Genomic DNA, 20,348 nt, shown 5'->3' on the forward strand with positions numbered 1-20,348 from the left:
ATTTGCGGGCGACACCCGGGTGCGGGCCGGAAGTGGAGTCTCCAAGCGCCGCGCCGGCCGCAGGGACTCTGGGCTAGATCGTGGCGACGGCGGCAGCGGCCCCTCGGCTGGCGGGGGACGATGAGGAGCGACGGGAGCGGCGCGGGGCGACTACGCTGCTGCGAGGAGCCCGGTTTCGCGGCCGCGGCCGACTGCGCAGCCCGCCGGCGACTCTGAGTGAGTGCGGCCGGGGCGGGCCGGGCCGGCCGGGCTGGGCTGGAGGAGCGGGCCGGGCCGGGACACTGGGCGGGCGGGGGTCCCCGCGGCGGCGGCTTCCGGACTTGGGGATTCGCGGCGGCGGCTGCGCGCTCCCGGGCTGGAAGCGAGGCGCGCGCCTGCCCGTGGCTCCGGGTCGTTTGCTCGTCGCTTGCACGCGTGTGCGCGAACCTGGGCGCCTTGGCCAGCCGCCCTCCCGGCCCCGCCGCCTACGCCGAGGGGGACAGCCCTGCCGGGAGATCGCCGCCGCCGCCGCCCTCCCTGCTAGCCCGTGCCGCGCAGTCCTCCGACCATAGATAGGTTTCTGCCATCGTTTGCAGCAAACTGCGTTGGTGGCCGTCCTGGCCCAGGCCTGGTAACCGAGAACAAGTCGTTCATTCCACAGCTCTTCTCCTAAGGTTCGCCTTGGGATAGGAACCGAAAGGAAAGGGCCAGCCAGAGAGCTTCGAGTTTGGAGGTCTGGTTTTCATCAATCCCCTCTTCTTTCTTGTCGCATGCATTTCTTACATATCTTCGACGGAAATACTAAAGTATGTCGCACTGGGTAGACTCAGGATTGTCCCATCGGGTCTCATCGTTGTCCTACGCATGATATCAACTGGTCAGTAATTATTAGTAGAGGCACCAGTCACCTCTGTTTACTGGAAATACAGAATTGAACAAGAGGCAAGTCGCTGCTACAAGTAACTCAGAGCCATGTAAGCAGGTCAGTTACACTGCAGTACGCAGTAGGTGTCTCCATGTAACATGGCACAGTCTACAGTCTAGGGAACGATGGGCCGTAGGGGTCCAAGAAAAGTTTATCCGTAATTGCCACCCGAGCTGGACTTTGACAGAAAAATAAGGAATTATTTCCTGTGCACAAACAGCATACCCTCCAGTGAGCCATTTGCATTATTTAGTCCAAGTCTAGCAGGACTCCCTAATTGTACTGTAACTCACTCTGGTAGATAATAAAATGCTTTACGTTTTGACAAATAGCATAGCTGTATTTATTAGCACACTATTACGTTTGATCTCAGCAGTACTTCCATGCAATGTGTCATTCTCCTTTTACCTATGAGGAAATAGATATTTAGAGAGCCAAGCGAGCTGGTGGAAACTACTTACCTATCCACAGACCACGCCCCAAAGGAGAGCCTTTCCACTGCGCCACGCTGCCTTCAGGGATCATTAATTAGCTTGGAGTGATAAAAGCAAAGCCGCCTCTGCACGCTGCTGACAAGTGGCTGTTGGCCTGCTGCTTCCTCACGGGCACCCGGAAGACTCCTTTGCTCTCTGCGTTAAGGAGCGGGTCCTAGCCACTTCCTTCAGTGCCCGCAGTAGGACTGACACTGTGAAGGTACAGAAAACTCATCCCCACGGTGTGTCTGTGGTTCTGCATCTCTCTTTGCCTACCTCGTTTCTAATTCTGTTTTCATTAGTCTAGAACTCGGTTATTTCTTGGAGATTCTAAACTGTTTCTAGCTCTTGTTTGTTCCTTCGGGAAATTCGGGGGAAGTCTGTAAACATACTCTTCCTAGTAGATGTAAAAAAGGATCTAGTTCTAATTTAGATTTTTTTTCTTCAAATGGGAGACTTCATAATGCAATATTACATTTTATGTTACTGTTTTACAGCTCTTAAACTGTAAAACCAGTACCTTCTGCTGAAGTCTCTTGTGATGGTAAACTTATTTTCAGGGTGTGAATTACCTGTATTTAGGCACCATACTGAGTCTCCCACCTACACTGTAACATTGGTTTCATATAAGAAAATAAATTTCAAGTTTCACCTGTCTAGATTAGAGGTTAAATTTTTAAAATATTACCCATTCATGTTAGGTGAACTTCCTGAATCTCACTCGTCTGCATTCTAGAATCAGCACTGACATTTTTGGTTTTGTGGCTTTCTTCTTGTTGCTTACCGTATTCTTAGAGATATTTATAATGCCCAGGTGTGATTGTTTCCCGTAGTGATAATACTCTATCATGGTTGTTTCTGTCGAAGCTGACCATATTGCCAAGTCTTTAATGTTTCACAGAGGCAGAAAGTACAAAAATGTTCTCAGCTGCTGCCTAGTAGTAGAGTTTTTGAGGTATCTGCTCTGCCTGTTTAAAATGCTGTCCTGGACCATTCATTTGCCCTCTCGTAGCTCCTCAGCCTCCTGCTTTTTATTCCTCCCACAGGACTATTCACACACTTTCATTATTGATGCCATGTGGGCAGCCATTAGACAAATAGATAATTCATTCTGTGGTGTCCTCACACACTGAAGCAGCATTTCCTCCTTGTTTCCGTTTCAGCTCGACAACTGGCACAGTTTCTTAACTTTCCAGTGCGTGGCAGAAAAGGGGACAAACTGATGTAAGAGGCCAAATCTGAGCTCTGTGTGGCTTGGACTGAGACTGGAAGGGGTCAGTTCCCCAAGTGAGTCCTTAGGGAGCCCTGTGGGGTCGTCCTTCTCCCCAGAGTGGCTGTCAGCAGCGCACATGGACCTGCACCATGGGCTGTCATCGTGGGCCTGGGTGCAGTGCTTAATTAATGTTAAGCAGCTTTCACTTTCAGACAGACTTCTTAAGTTAAGGACCTTTACGAATAGGCTACATTTATTAATACTTCTTAATTGTCCATATAATTATGTGGCCATTAAATTGTTTTGGTGAATTTGAAGTACAATTCATATATAGGTAAAGCATTTGTGTTTTTCAAAGACTTATTTTTTTGTAAAGCATCAACTATATCCTGTACATCACAGAGCACTTTTGCAATTAAAATATTAGAATACTAATTTCATTTTGTGGAAGCTCCAATATTTATAAAGCTTTTTTCTGCGATAGAAGAATATGTCTGCTCAGTTTGCTCTTAAGTTAAGGTGCATATATTCCTGTAGTTTGTATTTTAATTCTTCATGTGTGCAAGTTGCAACTTTATTTTTAAATTTTGGTTAAAATTTGGCTAAAAAAACTTAAATGTATTTATAATGCACAGAGGACTTCAAAAATTATTGTATATCATTCTTAATTTGAAGGGGCAAGTTTCTGGGGAGAAGGGTGCATAAAGTTAGGCAGTTGGGCTGTAAAACAATAGTTGTCTACCCTTTTGGTCTTAGGACCCTTTTACATTTTAAAAACTCAAAATTCAGGGTCCCCCAGATTTTTTTATTGTGTAGATTGTACAGATATTTATGGGTTAGAAATTAAAGCCAGAAGTTTGTAAAGTAATTGTAATACGGCCGTTATATATTGGTAGACATAGCTTTTTGTTTAAAATGCAAAAATAAGACTATGGCATTGCCTAACATTTATTAAAAATGACTTTAACAGCTGCCTAACAACAGTCAGATTACCATGTTTCTGCGTTCAGGCTGTTTTAAGTGAAATCTGAAGAAAAGTAAGGCTGAGGCCAGGTTGCAGTTGTAGGTGGAGGAGTACTGTGACCTGTGCCCTCTTCCAGGCCCTGCTGACACTCAGGTGTGGCGCCATGAAGGCCCTGCGTCCTGGCCCCTGGATCCCAGTCAGGGATCCTTGGTAGTTCGAGGAGAGGCATGCTCAGATCCAACTGAATTGTGACACCATTCATCAGTGTTTAAGCAGATTCTTCCAAAGGGTGAGACACTTAATAGATTATGAAAAATCAGTTTCTTAATGTCACCACCACACCACCAAAAACTCAGCTGTTGGGGAACGATTGGAAACTTTGCTCCTTTCCCAGAAAATGTCTGTGAGACACCGAGTCTTAATGACCACAGTTTGTCAAGTGTCTTTAAAGATTAAAATGTTGTCACCAAGAAAATGCAGCTAGTTTGGCTTCCTCTGCGAGGAGTCCCCTTTGTCCTGCACCTGTCACCCCGTGTTAAAAAAGCAGCTGCTTGTTGGTTGAAACGCAGCTAAGTTTTACTTTCTTCTTTGCTATTTTTAAGCGAAGTTGGCTTTTCTCTCCTCTGCTGTGAGCTCATGGTGATAAAGAAGATACATGTGCTGCTGCCTCGACTCCTGCAGTTTTACCCATCTTCCTTGTACACCCTTAGTGCAACGGTAAATGATGGTAAGGTAAACATGTGTGTGGCACACACTGATCTTCTGGACCCCTTGGAGGGGTCTGCAGCCACCTTTTGAGGGTTGTTGACATAGAAACTTTTAGGGACTTTAAGGTGAGCACTGTGGCAACTGTGTCTGCAATCCCAGTATTCTGGGATACAGAGGCGGGAGGATCGCAAGTTGGAGCCCAGCCCGTGGATCTCAGTAACTTGCTAAGACCCTGCCTTTTATAAAACTTTATAAAAGGGCTGAGCATGTAGCTCAATGACAAGGCCCATCGGATCCCTGCTCAACAGTTAATTTAAGAAGAGGACCTTAAAGCTTATCAGGGTAACTGCTCTGATTTCCTCTGCACGGTGCTTGTCAAGGGTATGTTTAGGTTATGCAGAATGCTTCCAGTTCCTGTGAGTTGTATGCTCAGTAATTAAATGACAGACAGCTTCTTGGTAGGAAGGAAGAGAGTCTTCACCCTGGAGTTACCCTTTGCGGTGTTTTTAAAAAGCTTAGGGCCAGAGATTTAGCTCAGCCGTGTTAAGTGCCTGCCTAGCAAGGGTGACGTAGTGAGTTCGATCCCTGGTAAACCCTGCCCCCCCAAAAAATGTTTACTTACATGTTCACTTGGTATCTGTAAGTGGTCAAGCCTGAAGACATACCAGTAGATTGTAAAAATTATCTGTGAAGGACACATGGTTAAGATTTTTGTTTCCCTGTGCTGAACTTAAGGACAGTTGTGCTCTCCCTCTGACAGCCTCTTCTAGTGGAAGGAGCTGGTATTACACGTGTGTGTTCTGGGTTTCCTGAGCCACCGGAGAACAAGGACTGTGGTGCCTCTGGGTCTTTTGAGACTGATATTCTGAGGGCGAGGTTCGCGGAAGTGCTGTCAGCACATACAATTGTGGCACTGCCTTCAGGCTTTAACCAGGTGATAGGGCGTGTTGGGGTGAGGTGTCTGCCAGCTTGGGAGAGGGCTCAGAGATCCAGACTGGCCCTGGCAGCTCCTTTGGGGCCTACAGGGGCTCTCAGAGGACTCCGCCTCCTGCATAACATCATTTCAGTATTGAGCTCTGTTTTGTTAAGCATCAGTTTATAAAAGAAATGCTTTTTGTAAAGATGGACCTGTGTGTGATCGCAAGAACCCACGTGTGAGGGCACACATGAGGTGATATGTGGAAATCGGCAGAGCCTGGCCTGTGCGTGCCCAGCTGACTTCCTGAGCCAGCGCTGCTGGTCCTCACCTTATGCTTATTCTGATTTTAAACCCCCTCCTGGTAGTTTCATGTTGGTTGTTGCATACCCATATGGATTTCAGACAGGAGGCGTGCAGGACACTGGAGGAAGCAACACTGCACTGAGCTCTGTGAAACTCACACCTTGACCCCCCAGGCACATTAAGGGCTCAGGCTCAGAGTTTCCCTGTGTCTCAGGCTGCTGCTGAAACTTGGAGTTTGGTCCTTTAGAACTCTTCTTTTAGAAGGAAAACAGTCATTGAATCTAACTTGTCTACATAAAGACTAGTCACACTTTTAATAATTACTTCTTTTAAATTAAAAACAAATGTCACTAGTACATGTCGGCAAACATGAAATTTATATTGGATTTAGGGAGTAGGTGCAGGGTGGTGTATAACACATCTTGATTCTTTTCAATAGGTTCTGTCTTGAGAGGTGCTCACTGATATCAGCATAATGCAAACTACTTCACTTAGAAAGCACTAAAAATACTTTTTTATTTTTGTTTCATTCAACTACAATACCAATATATTAATACATAGCAATTTTTGGTGCTGTAATAATTAAATTTATTCTATATTATGTATTGAGCCTCAGAATCAAATCCATGCTTTAAAAATAATGTGTTCGTTTACACCTCATGCATTTTGCTCATAGTCAGCTAGTGTGTACGACACATTGAGAGAGGAGGACACGCATTTACTCTAGATGAGTTTGAAGTGTCCAGGAAGCATCAGACACTCAGACCAAGCTGAGGTTGTAGAGGAGGAGTGGAAGACAGGTCAATTCCCATGCAGGTGTGACAGCTGAAGCACGAACAAGAGTAAACCCTAGAGAAGAGTAAAGTGTGTCAGTGGTCACCTTTCCCTCCCCAATGACCCGAACGAGTAAGGGATGATGGGCTTAGGCTCACCGTGGAGAGGGTTCAGTCCGTAGTCCTGGCTCATAGCTTGGATCCCATGCTGACACAGTAGGTGATGGGAGTGAGGACCTGGCAGAGGACACCACTCCTCCCTGTTACTGGGAAGTAGAGTGAGAGGAGGTGACCATGCCCACTGTCCCCTCCCAGTGTCCTCCAATGATGCAGCTCAACTCCTCAGGGTTCCTCAACCTGCAGGGTCACAGACTTGAGACCAGTACCCTATTATGGAGGCCTGTGGGGCATGTGTCAGTCTGGATTAACACAGGCGAACCTAGAAGCGACCTTGGAAAGTGCTTGCTTGCATGCAGGGTAGAAAGAAACAACAGCCCAAGTATATTGGGTGCTGGAGGAGGAGCCTGCAGTGAGGAAGAAGGCTCTGTGGGGTATCACGGCAGCGGGTGAAGTGTACTCTTCATGAGAGCTCCATTGTAAGAGCTCACTCCTCAGACTGATGGGTTTTAGATTTCACATGTGTAAGCCAGGCATGGTGGCCTGCACCTGAAATCCTACCGCTTGGGAGACTGAGGGAGGAGGATCCCTGCAAGCTCAAAGCCAGCCCAGGCTACACAGTGAGCTCACCCTGAACTGTCTCAAAAAAACAACACAGTAGAGTAAGATTTGACAGGTGAGATCCAGTCTGATACATGGCACAGACACAGTGGAGTATAGAGATAGTCAGAATTCACTTAAAACGTAGGTAAGGGAGCAGGGGCAGAGTGAAGGGGCAGCTTCTGAGTTGACTGTGAGTCTGTGTCGAGCATAGGACTTTGATCTGATTGTGTGTGCCTTGTTTCACAGTTGTTTGTCTTGCGATGCTGGGATGCTAGTAGCAAATGCGTGTCAGCATGCTGAAGAGCCTCATTCCCCCCTCTCCTGTGATATGTTGCATCATTTTTGCCACACAGGACATAGTTTAAGGGGCAGCAGATTACCTGCCTCCTCCAGTGAGACCGGAACACACTCTTAAGGAGCCGAACTCCCTGCCAGGCACCAGCCCCTGCTCCTGCTCCTGCTCCACTGAAAGATAAGGCTCAAGACCCGGCTGGTCAGCTTCACGTCTGTTTTTCCCAAGTGTCGGTGCAGCTTCTGTGCAAAGATGGTGTGCACCTGGAAATGGGTGGTGCCCACTTAGTCACTGGTGCATCATCACAGACTGCGTTTGGTCGCAGTACATGGACACCCCACTCAGGACTCAGCAGAGGACACATTGATTACAAGTCCCACTTAGCAAAGTCACGCAGTGAGCGTCCCTTGGCCCCTGTGCACGGCCTTCATTGCCCCTTGATCCAGGCATGGTTCCCCAGTAGGACTCTTCTTTCCACCAACAGAATTAGAAACACAGCTGATGTCACACCTTGCGCAGGTTTCTAGGGAAACAGGGCTGGCAGATTGCCTGGAGGTCATTTTTATTATGGGGAAAGGTAGAGGTTTTTTTAACTCGTTAGATTGTTACCAAACTGCAGTACAGAACAGAATCCAGAGGCGGGCTGTGGAACTGGGCAGTCAGGTGTATTGGAGGCAGCACTGATTTTTGTGGACTCGGAACACCTGGGTTTACATCAGGTGTTGGTGCAGCTCAACAGATGGGCCCAGTGATGGTGCCTCATAGTTAGTGGTGAAAGGACCCTGGCAGACACTAAGGTTGCTTGTCTCCACCCTCAGAGCCTCTTTGAGGCAGAGGTGCCATCCAGAGGGGAGCAGGAATTGACACTTGAAGTGTGCGGTGAAAGTAGCACCTGTGAGTGGAGGTCTCAGCTAAGCCGCAGGCATAGGGGAGCACCCTAACAAGAAGGCCAGTGGCCCATGTGCCCAAGGCAGCTTGCATGACCTGGTCTTCAGTGTGACCTTCTTCAGAAGGAAGTGCCAGGCTTCCTGCTCCTGTAGGATAAGATTGTGCTTCTCACAGAGTCCTTTAAAGTGACTGCAGCGGTGTTTGGTGGAAAACTCTTAATTGTATTTCTTATTCCTACCAATAGTAGACCCACACAAGCACAGGAGCCAGCTTTTCTGGTGCATCTTAAGCATAAGTGCCACTGCTGTGTGTTTTCTTAGACATCTGATAATTCATATCCCTCACTGGATTGTTGGCATGTGAAGCATTTTAGTGCTGAGTGCCTGTAGCCATTAGGGACACGGGAGTGACTCCTGGCCTGACAATTTTAAATTCAGTGTTGCAAGATGAAATTAGAAATTACAGAGGCTGCTGGAAGAGTTTGCAAAATTAGTAGTTAAAAATGTTAACCACAAATAATGTTTACAGATAGAAATACAAATTTTGAATTTCAGAGTGTTTTATCCATATAGTTTGAGCTTTGTATTTTTAGGTGCAGTGGTGTTTTACGTAGAGCTTTGACTTGAGAACTGTTACCTTGTCTCTGATTATCCAGGTAAAAGGGCATTTCTTCCTCTGTGGAAAAGAACATTCGTTCAGACCGGAAGTGGTGAGGGGCAACTGCAGTCACCTAGAGGGTGGTGTGATACTAGGGTATCTTTTCTACTGTGTCACCAGATACACAGGGTTTGAGTGGCTCATCTCTGAGGCTGCTGTCACAAAGCATTGGCTGAAGTGTAAGAAAAGCATGATTTTGGTATATCCAATAAATAACTCATAGAGCTGCTCTTGTGGTACGAGCATGGGCACTAATGCACGAGTGGCCTCAGACCTTTTCAGCCTGAATGGCACCAAGACGGATTGTTTTGTTTTGGAATATGGAGTTAATGCAGCTTCTCATGTTTTCTAATAGTTTTTAGACACAAACTCAAACTCATGACACTGTCTACAACCAACAGCAGAGAAACAGCAGATGATAAGTGGGATGACCCGGTGGCCAGGACCTTTGGGCTCCTCTGCTCCAAAGGCCTTTGAAGAGCCTTAAGCTGTTGACCGGTAACAGCAGCAGATTGTAAGATCCTTCAGCACAGCAGGGTTATCACTTGGCTCCCGTAGGGTTTCACTTTGAGCTCTGACCTTATTATCTTTGTCAAGTGGATAGTGCCCCTGTAGTAACCCTTGATGCCACTAGGTGGCAGTGTTAGATTTCTAGGCGTCCAGAGAAAGTGCTGTGGTCTTGGCTTCTGCTGAGAAGTTCATTTGAATAAAAATTCAAATATGAAGTCTGTGTTTTGTGAAGTAATAGCAGTAAGTCAAATTTATTAAGTCATCTCCTTGTCTAAATAACCAACCTAATTTAACTTGGTTTTTCTGTTTTATATATGCTAAAATACTGTGTTCGTCTGTTTATAATATGCAGTAACATTTTAAAAGTCATTAGTGATTATCTCTTAGAGTTAGAATAACTTCTCTGTGGTAGTTTTGTTAGCCCATAAAGGAAAATTAGTGTTTGTAAATGAGACAAGAAGATGGCAGCTTGCTAGGTAGCTGGGTGGAGAGCCTCTGGGAAAAATAGCTCAGACGCTGGAATTTGACAACATGGAGAGGGCTGGACGAATAGAGAGGGATTCTCACGACACCAGGAGGAAACTGAAGGAAAAAGAAAAATAGGAAGAGGAAGGAAAAGCATGGATGGAGGGCTGGAGCCGGACACGCTCAGTGAGACCCATCCCTCCCTGTGCTGGGAGCACCGTGGAGTCAATTGATTCACGGTCATTGAAGCCGCGGCTGCCAATAATGGGAGTTGGTGAGTCCTGGGCCTTTAGCGGGAGGATGTGGCACAGCGTGGAGCAGAGCCAAGGTGGAGAGCTGCATTAATTCATAAGTGAGTGCTGGAAATTGGGTCCCGTGGCAGGTGTTGCTTGCTGGAAGACATCTTGGAGTGGGGCAGAGTCCAGCACTGCAGTAGCATCAGTCAGCCTCTCCTGGCCCAGGGAGGACTGGTGGGATCAGCTTGGGCTGAGGCACGCCCCTGGTCGGGACCCAGTAGGCAGGGATGAAACTGTCCCGATCCAGTGACGTCAGCCACAGCACAGCCTAAGCTGCTGAAGGCACTCACTGGTTGACTGGCTCACAGGAAAGGGGCCAGCCAGCATTGTCCCTGTGTGCATCTCACATAACAGCAATATGGAGAGGGCCTGAGACCTCCACCATACACCTGTCTGAAAGAAACCAGAAACATGACAATAGAAAGAAGTAAGAAAAAGCCGCCAGCCGCTGACCTGGGAAAATAAGTCCAGGACAGGTAAATACAGAAGAGAACCAGTGCAGCAATCATGCAATATTGGCCACAACATCAGTGGACATGAAGAAATACATTCATGACCTCATAGAGGAACTTAAAACTGAAATATTCTAATCCAAGTGAGGCAAGATATAAAAAGATTAAAGACATGCTAAGCCCCTCTCCAGAAAACACAGATGGAAGAATGGAGAAATCCAGAAAAGGAAGAGAAAACCTTTGATGAAGAATATAAACAAAATCTAGAAAATATGAAACAGATCCAAAGAGATTACCAGGAAACTAAAAACTCCATTGAAAGCTGGCAAAATGCCTTCACAGAAACTAAAGTTAGCCTTTTGAAACTTGAAGAGAGATTTACAATGTGTGATTGTGAAAGAAAAGACCTATTAAAATAACGAGGAACCAGGAAGTAATTCAAAGGCTAGAAGAGGATAAGAGGATCTATAACTTAAGAATAAAAAACGTGAGCGAAGAAGCAAGAGTAAACACAAATAAATTACAAAGGCTATTCACAGAAATAATTAAGGAAAACTTCCCAAGCATAGGAAAAAGAAATGATAATCTAGATAAATGAGGCATACAGAACTCCAGCCAACTACAACCAAAACAGATCTACACCCAGACATATAATAATCAAGATCCCAGAAATCCACCACAAGAATAGAATATTAAAAGTGGTCAGAGAAAAGAAGCAGATCATCTACAACAGAAAAATCATCAAAATAAGGACAGACTTATCAACACAAACTGTCAAATCGAGAAGAGCCTGGCGGGAAAGAGACCAAGTCCTGAAAGAAAACAACCTCTGACCCAGATTGATGTATCCGGCAAAACTCCCTCTCAAAATCAATGGAGAAATAAGATGTTTCCAAGACAAGGAGGAGCTGTGGGAGTTCATGGCCACCAATCCAACCCTACAAGAAATACTGAAGGACATTCTAGAGATAGAAGAAATATCAGGATTCCAGCATCAGTGGCAGAGAGGCCTCACTGAATGGGGCAGTCAGTGGGATGAAGGAGAAAAGTGGACAAATAGTAGCAGACAAATAGAATAGCAGAGATAAGGCAGAGAAGTGGGCTGTAATCTCCAATATAGATAGCCTTGATACACTAACAAAAAGAAACAGGCAGAGTAGATTTGGAGGCAGGATCCATTGAGATGCTCTGAATAGGAAATATACTCAGTCTGAAAGAGGGTTAATAAACTGAAAGTCAAAGATGAGAAAACGATGCTCTGTGTGACAGGGAACCAGAGAGAAATAGGGACAACTTGTCCAGCAGTCGCAGATAAATTGGAAAGTTATGACACTTTTGTGCAGTGGAGAACTACACAGCTAGAAGGAAGGAAAACCTTGTGGCTTTAGTAACTAAAGGAATACAGTTCAAGATCAAGCTCAGTGGTAAAAAGGTTCAGCACCACTCAGATAACGAGTTGACCCCCTAGTCTAAAAACTATAGGAGCTAGTGGCACCCAAAATGTATAAAGTGTCCTGAGAAAGGGAAACGTGAGGAATTGCCTAAAAAAGGAAGGCAGAGGACATTGTTAATAGTGTATCAAGATTTAAAAGCCACAGTAGTCTTATCACTCAGTTTGATTTTATTTTGTTCCGGTCTACTCATACTAGATTTGAGGGCACAGACAGCTATCCCAAAAATAGCAGGCTATACCATGGTAACTATCCTTAATTTCCTATTAACTTAAACTGAAGCCCTGTTCTTACATTGTCTTACTATGACTGATCTTATTTGAATCTAGTTGGTTAGACCGCTCTTTTGCCTTGACTGATTTTATTAGAATTTGGTATGCTTGATAGTATCAAGTCTTGAGAGTAGAGGCTACTACTCTGAAGATGACAAGATGTAATAAGATGCCCGCTCTGGTTTGATTATTAACTGCTTTTGAAGTCCTACAATGTCTCTAAAGTTGTGTTTTTATTAAAATAGCTATGTAATGCTATGTTCAGTTATATTATGTCTGATGATGTGGACAATTCTATTGAAAATAATAAGAGAAAGCATAGTAACTACTGTAGGTCACCTAATATTGTGGTTTTATATGTCTTTTTTATTTCATGTTTTTCTAGGAATTTGTTTTATTGTCTTGTTTTGATCTGTTTTTCCCTATAATACAGAAAGGATAGCTACACATGTAGAGATACACACATGGGAAGAATTTCTAAACAGTTTATGGGAACAGATTATATAATGCACGATGTAATGAACAGATACTCTGAAGAAGAAGCACTAAGAAACTCAGTGCTAAATCTGTAGCATTATGATATAAAATCTAGCAGTACTATTATTCACTGTTCAGAGTGATATTAGTCTAGTTTCTTATGTTCAATTTCAGCATACGTAAAGATAAGGACAGCTGCTACAAAGAGAATGAGAGACATTATGGTAGTCATTATTGACTTCCCCAAAATCAGGTCTTGAAGACCTAAAAAGCCTTCATCATCCTGTAATGATTTGATTAGTTCTATAATGTTCAGTATGTATTCAATGTATGTGAAGATGGGGACAACTATTTGGAAGAACACTAGAGACAATAAGATAGACAGTGAAGATCTCCGGTGGACTTGTTTTGAAATCTGTGTTTCTTTAAATTGTTTCCTTATGATCTGTTTTGTTATATTTAATCTTACCCTCTTTAAAGTAAAGAAAGTTTTGTAAATAAGCATACTTGGATGAATAGTGTGTAAGAAAACTTGTGCACTTTTGTAAATAAGCATACTTGGATGAATAGTGTGTAAGAAAACTTGTGCACTGTTTCAGATTCTTTTGACATTTTAAAACAGGCATAAACTTTATGATAAAAAGAAAATTGTCTTTGGTAACTTATTTTCTTTTTGTCAGTTATTTGTTGCAGTCTTTTTCAAAACGTGGGGTAACCGTTTATGTTGTTCATGTGTCTCAATCTGGGTTGTGGGTTCTGTGCATTTTCTGTGCGTTCCGCTCCTCCCCCAGGATCCCATCACTACTCACTGGAGTCCGTGTCATGCTCCTCCCCAGCAGCAACTGTCACTGCGTGGTAGCGATCTTTGCTGACCTTGTGCTGTAAAACTTCACAAGGGTTATGTGAAGGGTGCTGGACAGCTCAGGATGACACCAATCTGATGTGTGCTTAAGTTGGACATGAAAGTCAAACCATTTAGCTTTTTCCTGAAGGTATTGTCATGTTGGAATCTGTTGATGGAACAAATTATTTAAGTTTGAGAAAGCTTCAGCTGCAGAGAGCTGTTTTTATTTTTGTCCTATTTCATTTAGTCATAATTTTTTTCTGTAATGTAGAAAAGAAAGTGCGATGTGTTGAATTGACCTGGCTGGGTTGGGATCTGATAGTGTGGTGTAGGGTAGATGCTCCAGGGGATTTGGAATCACATTTCTTTGCCTCCCTGTTTTTCTGGGATGAGGCTGAATCCCTGTAGCCCTTCAGCGTTTGTGTCCACATGGTGAAACTGGGGTGCCCTAGCACATTTTTCTGTTAGGTGAGTCGGAGTGCCTGGATGAAGGTACTTGGCAGGAAGTAAGCACTTTTAGAAAAATGAATGAATTCAGGATATGTTTATATTCCTTGAACATGCCATTGGAGGGCACAGTAGATGAAGGCTGCTGAGAGCAGAAGGATAAGGAAGGGAAGCCACATTTCGTTGGTGAGCGATGCAGGCTTCTTGGGAACTGAGTTTACCCGCCAATGTACCTTACCGTCACACCGTTACTTAAGCGCGTAACCATTGGTCTTCTCTGTCTTTCTCTAGGACTCCTACGGAGAGCGATCATGGAAAAGTCCTGGGTGCTGTGGAACTTCATCGAAAGATGGCTGCTGGCCTTGGCTTCATGGTCTTGGGCGCTCTGTCGCATTTCTCTTTTACCATTAATAGTGACTTTCCACCTTTATGGAGGCTTTGTCTTGCTTTTGTTGATATTCATATCCATCGCAGGTATTCTCTATAAATTTCAGGATGTATTGCTTTATTTTCCAGAACAGCCATCGTCTTCACGCCTTTATGTCCCCATGCCTACCGGCATTCCGCATGAGAACATTTTCATCCGAACCAAAGATGGAGTTCGTCTGAATCTTATTTTGATAAGATACACTGGAGACAGTTCCCCCTATTCCCCAACTATAATTTATTTTCACGGGAATGCGGGTAACATAGGTCACAGGCTGCCAAACGCATTGCTCATGTTGGTTAACCTCAAGGTTAACCTTCTGCTGGTGGATTATCGAGGGTACGGGAAGAGCGAAGGCGAAGCGAGTGAGGATGGGCTGTACCTGGACTCCGAGGCTGTGCTGGACTATGTGATGGCCAGACCGGACATTGACAAAACAAAGCTGTTCCTCTTCGGCCGTTCCCTGGGAGGGGCAGTGGCCATTCACCTGGCCTCTGAGAATTCACACAGAATTTCAGCCATTATGGTGGAGAACACCTTTCTGAGCATACCGCATATGGCCAGCACTTTATTTTCCTTCTTCCCCATGCGTTACCTTCCCTTATGGTGCTACAAGAATAAATTTTTGTCCTACAGAAAGATTTCTCAGTGCAGAATGCCTTCTCTTTTCATCTCGGGACTCTCTGACCAGTTAATCCCACCAGTGATGATGAAGCAGCTTTATGAGCTGTCCCCGTCACGGACTAAGAGATTAGCCATTTTTCCAGATGGAACTCACAACGACACATGGCAGTGCCAAGGCTACTTCACTGCACTCGAACAGTTCATCAAGGAAGTCATCAAGAGCCACTCACCGGAAGAGATGACAAAAACTTCATCCAGTGTGACAATTATCTAATGTCTCCTTTTTGATTGATGCATTGTATTTTAATTTGTGCAGAATGATAAAGAATGTTCCTTTCTAGAAGCGTGTTATGTCTTATTTGTCTGAAGGTGACATTCAGCTTTGAAAGGACCTCAGCACTCTTTTATGATGAATCAGATCATTTTTTACGTTTCAAGAACTGTGATTCTTGGGATTGTTACATACACTTTCGTCAAAACTTTGAATGTGATTATGTATCCATAATTTTAGTTTACTGTGTCAGTAAAATAGAAATTACTCAGAAGATTCTTGTTGCTTAAGTGGCATAGTCTGTTACACTTAGGTTACTAGCTGGGTGTGGAAGGAGATGTGGGGACAAGAAACCTTTGGATATAATTCCTTTAGTAACTATTGGGACAATCATGGTAAGCAAACTTCTGTAACTGTATTTTTCACCTTACCAGTTAAAATGAAATGCATGATGTATTTTATTCCTTGACTTATGCAATGCAACATTTTTTAATGTAAATAGCACTGGTCATAGACCACTGTATGTGGCTACCTGGGTGATATCTATTTTTATGTGAGCTCTTTCATTTTTGGCAGGAGTGAAATGAGCCTGCGTGCAGGTTGCTGTTGAACTTTATTGTGGTGAACGCTGAGATCCAGCTTTTTCTTACAAATAAATGGGACCCTGTTTTCCAGTATAAATGTTCCATGTTTTTGTGAGATGCGGTCTGGATCATGCCAGGTAGAAGCGGAAACTTAGAATTTTAGTACAGCTTTCTGTGCACATTTGAACTTTTTAATATTTGTAATTTTGATGGCGAAGAGAATTTTAGCTTCTGTCAGTTTTGTAAGTCTACAGCTGAACCACTGATGGTGGTCATAGTGAAAATGAGACCTTGCTTAAGATTTGTCAGAAAGACGTATTTATGATTGCGCATACTACGTTAGTAATTCTCACAACCGACTTCTAAGTCCCAGTGTGAAGGCTGTGCCCAGCCCACCAAAGGCCAACGTAACATTTATTGGACTTTTTGAAAATAAATAAAAGTTACAAAACCAAAACAAGCTATGTGCTTATTAGCTCAGTTTTCTATTTGCTACAAAATAGAACTACATCAGAAGACAGCTTTATAAAGTCTGACATTTTTACTTTTGAAATTTTTTATGGGATTGAAGGAAGTCTAGAGCACTTTGACACAACTTACGACCACAGCTAACAGTTAAGTGGCTGTAGGTGGGAAGTAGTATTTAGATATATAGAAAAGTAAGAAAAATCTTACAAAAAGACGTCCCTTAAACCTTGCAAGATTTACCTTAATAAAATACGAGCTACAAGGTAGCATTGTGCCAAGTTGTGAGCAGTCTTCAAAACCTAGATGTAACTGAGGTCTGTGTGTTATAACATCAGCTCTAACATGTGATACTTGGAATATTTTCGCTATATTTATTGGCTTTCTGTAACTAACTGCAGCAGAGAAATAAGGTGTCAGTAATCTTGACCTTAATTTGAAACCCTTTCTGTGAAGATAGGGCTATAAATACTTCTGCCAAATAGCATCTCTATCCTTCACTTTATGCCATTATGTAGAAAAAAATAAATTATTGCCAGTATGATTTCTACAGAATAATGGTTTTCTATAAATTATTAATTGTAAAAAGTCTTGCTTTTTAAAAAGAATTGGTAATGCATATCATGGAAGGTGTATTTTTATGTATAAATTTGCAATTAAAGGTTACTTTTTATCTTGTCAATCATTGCTCTGTAGAGTGGTAAATAGTACTGTATTAAAAAAGAAAACAACAGAGTGTATACTGAGACCCGAGCTTTGTGGCACACCTTTGTATCACTTTACAAAGGCTACAGAGTGTTGCAGTGTCTTCACACAGGCCTTCAATCTGCAGCACCAGGGAAGAAGTTACCGGCCTGTGAAGGTGCTGATGAAGCCTATAATCTTGCACTTCATCAGTGTTACTTCATGCTGCTTTTTTCTTTTTTGATACTTGAGGTTTATGACCCATCCCCCGGCCCTTAAAACTAGGACTTCAGAAGGTGTGGCGCTCTGTGTGCTGTCTGCTACCTTCATTCTCGCATCAGAAGCCTGCTGCCTGCAGCAAAGGGCAGTGGCTTTATTTGGGGTCACCGGATGTCTGCCTTTACTGCCTCTGTGTTTGAGACTTAGCTGAGATAGGAAGGGGTGAGGAACAAGTTCATGCTTGCAGGGTCCTTGGAGCCCATGGCACAGGCCTTGAAAACAGTTCTAGTCCTGGGGCCAGAGCGTTTGGGCTTGGTAAAACTTGGTATGAGTAACACCTTCTCTAGCCCCTCTCTGGTGGGAAGGGAAGTATGTCCATCTTGGCTGCTAATTTGTGGCCCCTTTGTTCAGGAGCGGCTAGAGAAGATCCTAGGTGAATTGTGAATTAAGGTACTATACATTTAGAAATACTAAAATCTTAAATATTACCAGATAAACTCACTGAGAAAAAAATCTGAAACTCCATATTTTACAGACAATTATAGGGTTGGGGAGGGCTGATTTTAAGAAAGGAGCTAAAAAGAATACTACTAACTAAGGAAGAAAATAATTTGTGACCAGTAAAACAGCACTGGTAGCACAGAAATGCCAGAAAAGAAATAAGATAACAGTCTTAGAGGAATGATTAATCAATGAAATTAGTGAAGAAATTCAGAACGACTTATAATGCAAAGCCTTTCTAACAAAGGAAGTGCTTGGGCACCTGCCTTACAGTTCTGCAGATAGGTTATGAGTAAAACTGATCCTTTTATTAAGTGGTGCTCTGAATTTGGCCACAGAGAAGCTTCAGGTTATGCTGAGCTGGCTTTAGCTCACTGTTGGTAATGTATTACCAGAGTGAGAGGAGTGCAGTATGTAGTCTTGAGAATTTCTTCCACCTGATGTTTATTCTTTTCTCATTTGTAAGCTGTGACTCAGATGAGAGTCGGTTTGTGGATCTAAGAATGAAGGCCATGATCACTAGTTTCATGGAACTAGCTTGCGGGGCTGCACAGCCTGGTAGTTTGCATCTGTGACTCCTCCCTCCCGAGGTGGGAGGCGAACGTGAGCCCCTTGTGGGAGGGTGTTGCAGGAGTCCAGTCTTCATTCTGGTGGGCTGGAGAAGCTGAAATCCCGCATTTATCTTCCTCCATCGTGTTTGATAAATATGGAAAAATAACTGCGGAAGGAAAGTTCAGTTACAAATAACCATTTTAGATTGCTCACTTAAATGTGTGTATTTTCATGTGTTACTCAGGTAAAGTTGGAAGTGACAGAGCACAGACTTCTATTTTTTCAATTGAGTAGAAAGTGGAGAGCACTTCTGTCCATGCTGCCCTCCCTGTGCCACCCATCTCCTTAGCCTGACACGGGTTCATTAGTAAGGCAATGTCAACACTCATCCTAGTTGTAGTGGATACGTTTTTGCCTAGTGGCACAAATATACCTCCATTTATATTTTATATCTTAAAAATAGTTTCAAAATAGGACTGTGTATGCAACCCTTTTTTAAGAAAAAGTGCTGTATATGCATATGTAACGGGTGTGTGTTGAACATAATTTATAGTAGTTTCTGTTGGTACACCATATACTGAAAATTCAAGTTGTTTTCAACATACTCAAGTATGTTCAGGATAAAGTAAGGTGATTCAATTTCACAAAGTAAATCATTTGCCATATTTTATTTGAAGCAGTCATAACATTTTATATCAGATTTGAATGTCATCATACATTGTGTGCTAACCATGGCAAGCAGACATTTACATTTTTAAAATAAATTTCTTTTAAAATATACTTTCTATTTTCTGTACTGACATGCAATAAATTGATACATTAAAAGTTTGATTAATGTCAAGATAGTTTGTAATAAGTCTTTTAAAAATGTTTCTGTTATTGTGATATCATAAAACATTAAAGTTTCTTCTAATGGTTACATAAAATTCCTGAGTTTGCACTGAAATGAATTTTGTTCTACTAATGGTGTGGATAACAAGTAGAAGTTAGGTTTTATTTCCTTCACCAAAATATTATCCTACATTTGTTTAATACAAGCTATTATCAGAAATATTTTCAGGATATAAAGTGGCCAATAACTACATCCCAGAGTGTTTCTTTATTTGAATCTAGGTGAGAATAGATAGGCCCATCATAGACGTGTTGCCCTCAGGTTTTGTGAAGTGCTTTTTCAAAAAGATTTGTTTTTTTCCCTCTTCTGTATGCATTTTAGTAATGGCTCGTGTTAGATCAGCTTTTAAGGGCTGTTACCCTTGACCAGCCCGAAATGGTCACCGGAAGTGGGAAGGGGCACTTCTTACCTCAGCCCTGCTTGGTGTGGTAGGACCTGGAGACAGTGGTGGCTCTGGGCTCCCTACAACCTGAACCCAAGCTGAAGCAGCTGTTTGTTAGATCACTCTTCCTGAGACCCGGCCTCCACATGGCCATTTCACCCTCCATCTCCACCTTTGCATTTGGCTGCTTCCTGAGAGGTGAAGTAGATCTGGCTAGAGAATGCAGATGGGGTTGCGTGCTGCAGAGAGAGGTGCAAGGCAGGCTCTGTGAGAGCCTACAGAGCCGAGCCCAGCTGGGGAAGGTGTTGGTGCCACTGAACCCTTGTCCCAAACCCAGAATTTACCTGTGGTCTGTAAGAACCAGAGCCAGTAACACCCTTGGGGTCACCTGAAGGGAAGCTAGATTTTCACACAGCCCGCTGATGCTTGATCTTGCCCATTAATTTGCTCATTCTCTTGATAAAACAGTGGGGAAATGACTCTTCACGCCGGAGTACATTTGAAATGTTGAATCAAGTGTAGACTAGAGGAACAGAAGGTGAGAAGGTTCGTGCAGAAAATGACAGTTCTTAAAAGTGGTTAAATGTGTATTCCTGTGGGAGAATCTAGGTGCTGACCTCAAGCTTGTCCTCCCTTTGGCTTTTTAAATAACGGTGACTCAAAATTTCTGGGGCTTCAAGTTGCTCCTGGTACTTTTGAAACCTTTCTTTTCCGAGTTA

General features: G+C 43.4%; 1 protein-coding gene across 1 annotated transcript; it reads left to right on the forward strand.

Annotated features, from left to right (window-relative positions):
• The first annotated feature begins 78 nt into the window (after positions 1–78).
• On the forward strand, positions 79–17,081 carry Abhd13 (abhydrolase domain containing 13). Its single transcript, XM_063247019.1, has 2 exons — positions 79–216; positions 14,320–17,081. The coding sequence occupies exon 2, from the start codon at positions 14,340–14,342 to the stop codon at positions 15,351–15,353; it is 1,014 nt and encodes a 337-aa protein (XP_063103089.1). The 5' UTR covers positions 79–216; positions 14,320–14,339; the 3' UTR covers positions 15,354–17,081.
• Positions 17,082–20,348: the final 3,267 nt, after the last annotated feature.

Source organism: Cavia porcellus, unplaced genomic scaffold, assembly GCF_034190915.1.
Source record: "Cavia porcellus strain 051 isolate PalLab524CR breed Dunkin Hartley unplaced genomic scaffold, mCavPor4.1 scaffold_4, whole genome shotgun sequence".
Lineage (NCBI taxonomy): Eukaryota > Metazoa > Chordata > Mammalia > Rodentia > Caviidae > Cavia > Cavia porcellus.

What these genes read in the sequence shown, in the direction of transcription:
- Abhd13 (XM_063247019.1), top strand. Translation starts at nt 14,340, where the DNA reads ATGGAAAAGTCCTGGGTGCTGTGGAACTTCATCGAAAGATGGCTGCTG.